The sequence below is a fragment of the Podarcis pityusensis genome (assembly GCF_964106645.2).
Source record: "Podarcis pityusensis genome assembly, chromosome: 3".
NCBI lineage: Eukaryota > Metazoa > Chordata > Lepidosauria > Squamata > Lacertidae > Podarcis > Podarcis pityusensis.
Genome location: NC_138026.1, coordinates 79,670,249 through 79,681,582, shown reverse-complemented (window position 1 = coordinate 79,681,582; position 11,334 = coordinate 79,670,249). Strand labels below are relative to the sequence as shown.

Sequence of the window (11,334 nt, the reverse complement as noted above, 5' to 3'; positions counted from 1 at the left end):
AGATGACCCATATAAACTAGCAGAACAGGAGAGAGAAAACACACCAAGATTTTACTGGATACTCACCCCTCTTGCTTGAGACAGCATTTAGAAGATCAATTACAAACAGTAACTACAAATGACGTTTAACTCATGACTACTTTCACTCTAAAGCAGGTACAGACTGCAGCTTAAAGTGAGGTGAAAACAGCATTTAACAGGATAGTTAAAATTGGTAAAAAGCAATGCTTTTGCCTCCTAAATATTGGCAAAAATGCACAATCTGTCATCAGTAAGAGCTGCTAACAGGTTTAGTTGGATTTTATTACACTAGAATGAGCTTATTGCTCTAGGCTTTAACCATGAAGCATTCTTTTTGCATTTGCTGTTGTAATGTAGTGACAGAGGATAATACAATCCTAACTTTTCACTAAAGAGTTGTGGGTGGGTGGGGGTTCTAAAGGTCGTTCTGGTTAGGGATAAAAATTGTAATATCAGTGCGCTAAATCATCCAAATGCGTTCAACACAAATATCAACTGAGTGCAGCTGACAAAATTAACAATTTTACAAAAATTTACAAAATTGAGGAACAGACAACTCAATTTTTCTTATCCTAAACTGAACCCTCTTATTCTCCACATCTTCAATTATTATAGAAGTATTTTTATACCAACCATCCTTGAACTCTTTAAATAAAGACAAGTTATCATAGCTGGATTAGCGATTTAACCATATTCTATGCTTATCGAGATAACTCATGCGTGCTTTAATGTTGAAAATACATGCATAGTTCCAAATTCTCATTTGAATTTAATGTGCTCACTTTAAATTTGAACTGGAAGAACTATAGTTGTTAAGCAAAATTTTCTATCAACCAAGTATTTGCATTGTACATAAAGAAGCATTCAAAGTATGTGAAATTTATTCCAAACAGGATTTTGTACCAATTAGAAAGAAAGGATTTGTTCCCAGGTCTGAGGCAACTGAAAAGCAGCAAAATGCCCATGATCATGTTCAAAGGCGCATAACTTTGGATACGACACTACATTTCTCAAACATTGCTATTGCAGCAAAGCAAATATTTTAATTCAGCAGGAAAAGTGAACCTCAGCATACTTCCTGAACAGGTGAACAAATGCAGCTGCTAGTAAGAAAAGCAAACAGCAAAGTAAATAGCAGGTTTTATTTTCAACTGTATAATAGTTTATTTTGAACACTATATTATCTTGCATCATTGCATTGCAGGGTCTTTTAAAAAAAGAAAAATCTTGCCTTTCTCCTCCCCTGTGCTGTGAATGAGCATATACACACTTGTGACATTCCATAATAAAGTGTGAAATACTGCATTTTAACAATTACTAGCAAAAGTTATGTCCTTGTTGCTCGGTAAGTTGTGTGATGCACACAAGAACAAGTCTCCAGCTTTTAACTGCAGTCTTTTAACTGCTGCAAGACCAATCAAATTCACGGAGTTCAGTTCCAAGTGTAATAATCCTTGTGATGTTTAGGCTTACAGCACTGTACAATTCTGAGTCATTTTCTGTCACTGCTTCACCCCCCCTTAAAAAAAAAACCCTCTTTTCCAGCTGACCTACAAATGCCAGCTCTGCTGACAAGGGTGATAGAAAAGCTTTGTTCCTGTTCATACCCAGGTGTTTTACTACCATTCCGCACCCCAGGAGGATTGTGCCACACAATGTTATTACAAGCCAGAGCATCACAAACACTTAAGATAGTGGCATAGCCCATGGAAGGACCGCTTCATTTTCATATGGAAAAACGAACGACTTGGAAATTAAAACAGCTTATCTGTGGCAATAATACGCACTCTTCGCATATGCAGAAGTGAGCCTCAGCATTTGCTCTTAGATTACAGGTACCTGTTCGGTTCGTTTCCCAAACACACCTTTAAATGAAGCATTGCAGAACTTTATTTTAATCACAACTTCTTCCAGACTTCCAAGAGCTTTGGGCGGAAGAAGAGGCTAGTTTGGAGAAATTGACACTATGTCCACAAGTGGATGCTAAATTCCTTCATAGAGACGCTTAGTTATCTCAGATTTCCTCTACGTTATTTGAAAATTCTCATCTCGGAGAAACAAGCCTCTTTAGACTTTGCATCTTATACTTAGAGTTGCAATCTGAATTTTACTGTCCATAAGTGATCTTACAGTTCACAAAAATGAAGTCTAAACCAAGTGTTGTTATAGACTTCTAGGAGAAAACGGCATTTTTTTAAATAAGTGCAAGATTTAAATAAATTCATGTAACAAAATTTCTTTTTTAAAAGTTCTAAATGTATGTTGAGGTTACATATAACAATTGTTTGAAAAACTGGGATGAAGTGCACTAAGCACTGTGAAAATTGTACCTAACTAAATGGCAATACAGTATAGCTTTCCTTTAGTACATAATACTCTCAATATTTTTTGTGCGCCATAGTATATGCTTCAAAAGTAGCTAGATCCTGATTAGGATCATAACCCCAGCTTCTTCTATAATGAGGAGACATCTTTTCACCACACAATTAGTAAAGGAGTTCCATTTCAATGATTTGCCTAGACATTTTTAGGAAATCTTGTCTACCAAAATATGATAAATTCACTGATGAATTTGAGAGACAGGCTCTTTATTCTTACATAATGAAAAGTGGTTAGGGCAAATTCAGGTAACTTGAATGCAAACTATTTGGGACAGCCACTGTTTCGGTTTTGTGGGTTCCAGCTGTCAACTAATAATTTCATCAAATTGTTACTTTTTCTCTCTTACCCATCCCAATTCACACTGTCCACATATGTAACATAAATAAGTTTTGACAGATTTTAGAGTTTAACACCTTTGTAAACTTAGAACAGTCTTACTTATTGAATAGCAAAGTAACTATTCTTTCTCACTGTAGAACAGAGAAATTTTTTTAACGCTGCGTTTTAAAATGTTACATTTGCCTGTCATAAATCATTTTTGTTACAGATTGTGAAATAGTCTTACTTTTTAAAATCAAAGTCACCAAGAAGAATCTGGACAAAAGGTGACATATATAGTACATTATAGAAAATTGTCTAGAGTTTAAGTGTTTAAAAAGGGGCGAAGACAACTAATTGATTTCTCAGTATGTATAATTTATTGCAGTTAGCACACAGTTTAAAAATTCACCAACACACCAATAGTACAAAACTAAACAGCATTATAAGTTATTCCCCCTCCCCCTCAGGAAAATAAAACATACTATGATTGTCAAAGCTAGATGTCAGTCTAATTTTTAGAACCAAAGAAGAATGTGAAACTAAAAGCCAAGCCCCCTCCCCCGAAAAAACAATCACTCACGTCCACAAAAAAATTCCAAAAGTAGTCCATTTTTCTCAGACACTGATTGTCTTTTCTAAATTAATAAAAAGAATGTATTTTTAAAACCTAGACTATTCAAGTAACTAAAAATAATGCTCCAAGGCCATTTTCACAGCTTTTTTTTTTGTTTTAAATGCCATTACAGCCAAATTAACATACATTTGACCAAAATATTTCCAAAACAGTCCAGCAATACACAATGGAGTTTTCCATTCAGTTTTTCTTAAGCACAAAAATAGGCTATGTTTACAGTAGTTAAGGCGATCAAATTCTAAACAAAAGCGGAAAGAAGAAAAAACAATTTTCCATGCTACTCCCATAGACCTTATTTGTAAGTGCAAGACAGGAAAACAAACACTGTGCAAAATGCTTTTGCCCCGTGTGTTGATCATTAAAACCACACGTCAGGCTGCAGACTTTGCTGCTTGGATACACAGTTCACAAACCCTCCCCCAACTTTTCTCCTGCCGTTCCCCCACCCCACCCTATTCCACCCCATGTCAATCAAGGTTTTCTAGTCCTTTCAGCGTGGGGCTTTTTCACTCCATAGAATCTTTTCAAGGGGCGAAAAATGAATGACCTATTGTTAATTTGTGCAGCAGGAATTCTAAAAATGCTCATATGGGTAATGTATGCATCTAAAGTTAGAGCTGGCATGAGTTTTGTGCAATCAGATTTTTTGATAAATGTACACTGCACATGCAAATCTCTAAGCCTGTTTGTAAACATTACTATCTTCCTTTACATAGCTAAAATCAACATGTAGCTTTTGTTCAACTTAAAGACAGTGGGCAATTAATTTAAATTATATAAAATAAAAAACAGTGCATTTATGTTCTTCATTAACACCAATTTTTCCAGTGGTGTTTTTTTTTCCTACAAAAAATTAAATAAGTTTTAAAACTCACTCATTAAAGTTATACAATGCAAACAAAGACAAAAATATACTGAAACGCATGCATTTCCGTAGCGTTAATATTTACTTTTCAAGACTCAACTGAGAGCATTAATACAACTTATCAATTTCCTTGACACCCCCCAGCCCATTTAATCAATTACAGTATACAACAGTAATTCACATTTTTAAATGCACAGTTCGCAACTGCTGAAGCTGCAACGTCCTTTTTTATCCCAAGCAAACCTTCACACAGTCCCAGCAATTCCAGTGTATTTTCAAAAATCTGGTGGTTTTTGTTTTTTAATTGGGAACTGTTGTAATCCACAAATTACAATATCTCAACCGTTTGTTTAAAAATAGATACTCCAGCATTTCGGAAATTTATCGTTTGGGTCTAAAAGCATTCAGGTTTCCCACAGCTAGAAAAGATGCATGCAGTTTTTTAAAAAATTTAAACAAATTGATAAAACACTGGAGGGGATTTCTGTTTGCTTTTTGTTTTAAATGGAGTTTGAAATGATGCAGTGTTGCATGGAAGGTTAAATAGAACCTAAAAATCACATTATTTTCATTTGCAGTTTTGTTTAAAAGAAGTACTTGATGGGGAAACATTTATGAAGTCTATTAGTCTCATTTCTATAGTTCATATTATCAGAGCACTAAGTAATGAAATGTTCATGCCGCCTTAAAGTGCATAAAACAAGCTAATGGCCAAACTTTCAGTTCAAGGAAACAAGACTGCTTTTAGACTGTACCACAACTATATAGATTTATATATATATATATTAATTATATATATAAAAATTCTATTTCCAAAGTTCTTGCGAGCTATCTTCTAATGTCCAGTCTCTGACAGTAGGTAAGCTCAGTGCTTCACTTTTGACAGACAATGAGTTCACCAACTCACAGTGAAACTTGCGAATATGTCTGTAAAGGTCTCCGGACTGTGTGAACCTGCGTTCACACCACTTGCATGCATGTGGCTTCTCCCGTGTGTGAACTACGGCATGGCGGCTCAGATTGTGGGAGTACTGGAAGCTCTTTCCACACTGGGTGCAAGTGTACGGCTTTTCGCCTGAATGAGTCCTCTCGTGACGTTTCAAGGTGTACATGCAAGAAAAAGTCTTACCACACAAGGAGCAGGTCGGGACATTGACATCAGTGGCAGGCTTGCTGCGGATCCCGTCCTGCTCTCGAAAGTGCGTACTTAAGTGAATCTGCAGAATGTGGGGGCTGGGAAAGACCTTGTTGCAGAGGGGACACATGAAAATTTGGCCTGCAGGGTTAAGTATGTTGGAGACATAAGGGAGCAGACTGCTGTCCATATTCCCTTCCACCTGAACTCTCTCATTCTCTGGAGTTATCATTTCATCATCACTTGCTTTGTCCTCTCTATCTAGCTCTCTCAGAACAGAATCTTCCCTCATAGGAGCCAGGTGGGCTGGCTCATACGGTACCCTGTTATTAGTGCTCACACTTTCTTTCACAGTGCTATGTTCCATGTCATAGTCATTAGTGCCAACATCACTCTCATCACAGGAAGCCTCTTTCTCCACCTTCACCTGCACCAGGTTGTTTCTCATCATGTCCTGCGAAGAGAAATAAGAACTGTTCAAATTCTCAACTCCGGAAAGGTTGGACTTGACAGACAAGTCCAGGACACAGTCAACATCTGCCGAATCCCTCATGGAGGTGACAGACCTCTGGGACAAAGACTCTGTTGAGCTGCAGGGGCTGGCTACTGTTTTTCCAGCTGCTGTTGCGTGTGTCTCTGCCTCTCCGCCACTCTGGGGAATGCCTGCCGAGTCCGAGGGCAATCTCATCCACATGTTCCCAGGCTCGACCGCCAAGTCTCTTTTGCTAGGCAGGATGCTCAATTTCTCATCTTCTCCTTCATCTTCATCACTGGGTATATCTCCTGCCATGTGGCTGCTGCCATCAGAGAGGCTCTCCACTTTGTCTGAACAACTTGAGGCATCTTCTTCCTTTTTCGTACTGTCTGCCTCCGTGGTGGCTTTTTCTTTTAGCTTCTTTTTGCAGACTTTGACAATGTCATACATGTGGAGATAACTGGCAGCTGCTAGCACATCTTCAATGGGCAAGTCTTTGAACTGGAGTTTCCCTTCATACATGAATTCAAGCAAGAGAGCGAAAGCTGGGGCTGTAACAATGTCGCTGTTCAGATGAACAATGTCTCTTTTGTCCAGCTGGTCCTTGTAAAATAGGTGGAAATACATGCTGCACGAAGCCAGTACAGCTCTGTGTGCTCGGAATTGGGCATCTCCTACCAGAACAGTGCAGTCACAAAGAAAACCCTGATGTCTCTGCTCACTCAGACACTGTAGTAAATGCCTACTATGGTCAGGAAACTCCATGCTGTCTTCATAACCTAGGAGGCAAAAAGACTTAGTTAAGCATTGGAAGTAATCAGTTATGTGCCCACCCATTTACAATTTCTGCAAGATATGAAGTTATTAATGAGTCGTATTTCCAACAGCATGCAACAAATCACATGGATAAATTAGTCAACTTTTCATAGCTTCTTTCTATTCAACTATCTTCTTTCTCCATCTTCCAGAGATATATTTGCAGCTTATTTTACAATCAGATGAGTGGGGGGGGGAGGGGGATCAAGTATTAAGCTTGATGAAGTTAAATGTTACAACAAATCTTACAATGTGAGGGCAGAAGCAAAAACTTGAAATGTAGCATGCATAATTCTACAGCGAAGGGATAGAAGATAATATTTAACTGATCAAGATGACAATGGCTGCTCTTCTAAATTGCTTTGGCAGAGATAAAATTTTGGCCTCATCTGGGAATGCTAGTCTTTTCAGTATTCTCTCTCTCTCTCTCTCTCTTGAAAAGCAACCCTAATTCATAGGCAAAAACTTCAAAAGAGCACACTAAAATGTAAACAAGTGAAAGTTACGCAGAAGAGGTTGCCCCTCTATTAATCTCATTTCTGGAGAATACTTTGACCAATATGCTATAATAAGAAATATGTTTCAAAAAAAGATTGAATAATTTTGCTTTCCCTCTCTTTCAAGCATTATTCTGGTAGTTTTGTCTGTGTGATTCCTCTTTAGAAGAGAAGATTTTTGAAACAAGCACTGGAAGTTTCTACTTTAAGGCTTTAAGCATTTTCCTCATTTCTATGACTTGCAATCCAAGTTTTGCTAAAGCAGTTATATACAGTAGCTGCATCTTTGGGCAAAGAGATATATTCTTAAAAGTTATAATCCTGTCCCAAGTATATTCTATAAAATACTACTGCTGGAATAAAGCAAGAAGATTTACAATACAATCACTTTAAGTGCCCCACAGCCAACATCCATCCTAATCCTTAAGAGGGCTAAAAATAAAGATTGGAGGGCAGCTCACAAGGTAGCTGTGATCAAATTAGGAGGCTGAAAGGACAGAGAGGGACGAAGAAGGAAGCTTATAAACATCTGATCCAGCTGACTGTGGCCATATGGCAGCTGCTGCCCAGATAAAGAGATTAAGAATAGAGGAGTGCGATTACAGCTGTCTGGCCAATTCAGGCAGCTCAAATCTACAAGTTCTAAATTAGTCGTGAACACAAAAACCTCCCCTCAAACAATTATTGTTGTATTGAAATGAACTTCCTTAATATATACCCAAGGAAGGAAGAAAAAGAAGAGACTAGCGAAGTTATTCTCCGGGGAAGGAGGGGGGTTCTAAAGTTTAACCCACAAATGATTTCCAATTTTTTTCAGAAAGAGTAAGGCTGTGGATTTCTGGAGTTCTCAGCGGCTTTAAGAATAAAGTTGAATAGTGAAAATCACCACACACAAGGAATTCATATGTACTTTGGTTTCTATCTTGCATGTTATTTCAAACCCTTCTTTTTTTATCCTTAAGTAGCAGCGGCATCAGAATATTTAATTACTGTATGGCCATAACATTTATCCCCTGCAGTATGAATTGCTGTCTTACTGACCGAGAAAATAAAAATAGGGGAACTACATCATTTAAGAGTTACTTTTGATACAACTGCACAAGAACAAACAGGTCAATACATATTCCAAGCTTAATTACAATACAAACTCTTATCCCCTTTTCACTGAATTGTACTTGTTCTTCCTAAACCTCATTAAACAAGTAATGGGGTTCTTATTCTGAAATTAGATAAGCAAACACCAAGAGAGAAATACACTGTAGCTAGCCTACTGCTGTTCCTACCTTTAGCACACATAAACCTGATTAAGTCCTTTTGTCCGAGTCTTGCTGGCTCCAGGTCTGTTAGATCGGTGGAAAAAAAGCAGACTAAGAGAGAGACAGATGCAAAGTGGAGATGATGTTAGAGAGGAATGAGATACCTTCCCTACACACAGATCTGCAAACACACTCACTCTCTGTCTGTGTGTTAGAATAAAAGGCTGAGGGATGGCAGGCTGTCAGCTGCTCTGACATCATGTTCAGATGGAAATGCTACCTCCAGCTGTGCTCCTTTTAATGCCATATGCTACTCCTCTACACTCCTGCCACCAGCTTTTTCTTAGGAGAACTTTTCTTGTCTGTTAGTATAAACAAAATACTTCAAAGTCTCTTTTTTCAAAACTTTCTAAAACAGAAAAGTAGGGAAAAAAACCCTTAAACATATGGGGCTCCACTGCACATACAGTATAGCAACCCTTCTGTCACAACTTTGCAGAGTCTTTCATACACTGAGAACTTACTCAAGCCATACCAAACCATTTTAACTGAACCCAGAGTTTCGTTTTAGCAGATGACTTTCCTCCAACTGGTTTATCTCAATGAACCCCTTCTTTGTACATCGAGGGGGTTCTTTGTTTTATTTTTTTAAAGACTGTACAAATACCATACTCTGTCAGAGTATTTTACTCACGTAAAAAACAGAGTGCTTAGGAATTTGTATATAGTAATGAAACCCAATGTTCTTTCAGAACACTTAATATAAAATAAATAGGGAGTCCAAATTCAAGTTGTACTGCATTTTGCACTTGAAAAAACAAGACATAGAAAAATAATAACACTTCTCCTTTTAATACTTTGTCCTCTGCACTGCAAAATATGGCATTTTTGCTCAAATGAGGGTTGTCAAATATTGGTGTGAAATATTGAATAATGTGTTGATTTTAATGAATGGGGGCAGCAGAACTACCACCTACACTAAAGCATGTAACTTTTTTTACTGAGCATGGGAAAAATTGTTTTGATCTCTTTTTACTTGACAGGATAGTATCATGTATAAAGGAGCAATAAACTAAAATGAAATGAGCTGTTCAACAAAGCAGAATGAACAACACAGCAGAATGAGTCTCCCTGACTGACTTTCCCAGGCCATCAACTAACTTTACGCTCAATGAACTAACTTCTCCGCACCATTTATTCATAACTATGAACACCTATAGCAGTAGCCATCATCTAATCCAAGCCCTGCCCTAGTTGCCACCATTCTTATCAGAATACCAAAAATTCGAAAAAGAAACTGGGTGAATATGGGGCAGATTAACACCCACACTTTCACTCTTCATGGAGAAACAAAGTTGGCGATTAAACCAACTATAACTTAATCCAGCCCTCTGACACTCTGTAAAGAGTGCAGAGAAACCAAAAAGCAAAGCAAATGCACAGAAGGGGGAGGTGGGTGAGGAAAAGAAGCACCAACAGGACAGAAGAAAGCAGACAAATGCAAGAACAGACCAGATCACAGTAACCAGAGCAACAACAAAAGGAAAGTAGCTGGAAGAACTGAGCACAAGAGTCCTGGAGGGAGCAGAGCTCTCTTCTCAGCCACCCCGCCTTGTCTCCACAGCTGCATTGCTCCCCAGATCCCCTACCCCCCCCCTTGACCTCCTGAGCTGCAAAACAAAACACATACACACTGCCTCTGCCACACACAAAGGACTTCGTCTCTGTTCCCCCCATCTGTTCCTTAGCTCAGCCCAGCCCCCCCCCCGTCCCCCAGCAAAACCTCCTCACTCTCCCACCCTGCATGGGAAGCTGCGAACTCTTGCTCAGGGGCTGGACCTGCTCTGCCCCACATCTCCAGTCCACACGTAGATGCACCTGGTGCTGTACAAGCCGCCACAAGAAACACACCTGCTTCCACCCCCCACCCCCACCCCTACCATTCAGGAATGTTCACTTTCCACCCTGACCCACTGACCCACACGCCACGCCTCATCTGCTCCTAACCCCAACCAACTCCCCACACCCCCCACAAGACCCTCTGGCTTCCTGCCTTGGAGGGGGAGATTTCCACTCGCAGAGCCCCCTCCCCACCCCACCCCAGTTCACTTTAACCAGTTCACCAGTTACCTCCGCGCCAGTCAACCCCTCCGAGGGCCCTCCCGTTGCCCCCACAACTTCCTACCCCGCACACTTAAGTTTCCTTAACCGCCCCACAACTCCCTCCCCCCGCGACAACAACCTGCTGCTTCAGCCCAGCCCAGCCCCCCCTCCGCCCGCCCAGTCCCATCGGGGGGTCACGGTCGGGACTCACACTCTGGAGCGGCCCCCAAGTCTCCCTGAGCCGCCGCCGCCGCCGCTGCTTCCTCTTCCTCCTCCTCCTCCTCTTCTTCCTCCTCCGGCCGCCGTTGCCCCCCTCCGCCGCTCCGGGCTCCCCGCGCCCCCCGCCGGCGTCCCGCCCGCTCCCCGCCTCCGAGGCAGCGAGAGAGTGAGGGGCCGCCCCGCGGGGCAGCGAGAGCGGGGCGGGGGGGAGGAAGAAGGCGGGGGGGGGAAGGTGGGAGCGAAGCGGCCCCCGCGCTGCCTCAACGGCTCCCCATGGTAGCAGCAGCAGCAGCAGCGCCCCGGAGGATCCCGGGCCGGCAGAGCGGGAAGGAGGAGGGAGGGGCGGGGAGCCCGGCGCACGCAGCGCAAGAGCACGCGCGGCGGCGGCGGCGGCGGCGGCACAGACGGGCCCGGGCTGCGGCAGCCAGATGTTTCCTCGGCTCCCCTCCTTCCTTCCTTCCTTCCTTCCTTTGCCCGAACCAGTTCCCCTGACTGACAGCGCAGCCGGCCCACGGCGCAGCTCCGTCCAATCGGAGCGCGAGGGCGCCGCTAATCGACAGCCCCGGCCCGCCCAATGGCCGGCCAAGGAAGCTAAGGAAACTCGGGGCTG

General features: G+C 41.4%; 1 protein-coding gene across 5 annotated transcripts; it reads right to left on the bottom strand.

Moving 5' to 3' along the window:
• Window positions 1-3,078: 3,078 nt before the first annotated feature.
• Window positions 3,079-10,841, bottom strand: ZBTB18 (zinc finger and BTB domain containing 18). 5 transcript variants are annotated; one of them, XM_080998493.1, is made up of 3 exons: window positions 10,717-10,816; window positions 8,430-8,513; window positions 3,079-6,612 (listed from the first exon to the last, which is right to left on the bottom strand). In XM_080998493.1, the coding sequence occupies exons 2-3, from the start codon at window positions 8,440-8,442 to the stop codon at window positions 5,030-5,032; spliced, it is 1,596 nt and encodes a 531-aa protein (XP_080854619.1). In that variant the 5' UTR covers window positions 8,443-8,513; window positions 10,717-10,816; the 3' UTR covers window positions 3,079-5,029. The 5 variants fall into 5 exon arrangements, with proteins under 5 accessions (XP_080854619.1, XP_080854620.1, XP_080854621.1 ...); XM_080998494.1 differs by having other exon boundaries at window positions 8,430-8,486; window positions 10,717-10,808; XM_080998497.1 differs by lacking the exon at window positions 10,717-10,816 and having other exon boundaries at window positions 5,680-5,812; window positions 5,925-6,612; window positions 8,430-8,883.
• Between the last annotated feature and the right edge of the window lie 493 nt (window positions 10,842-11,334).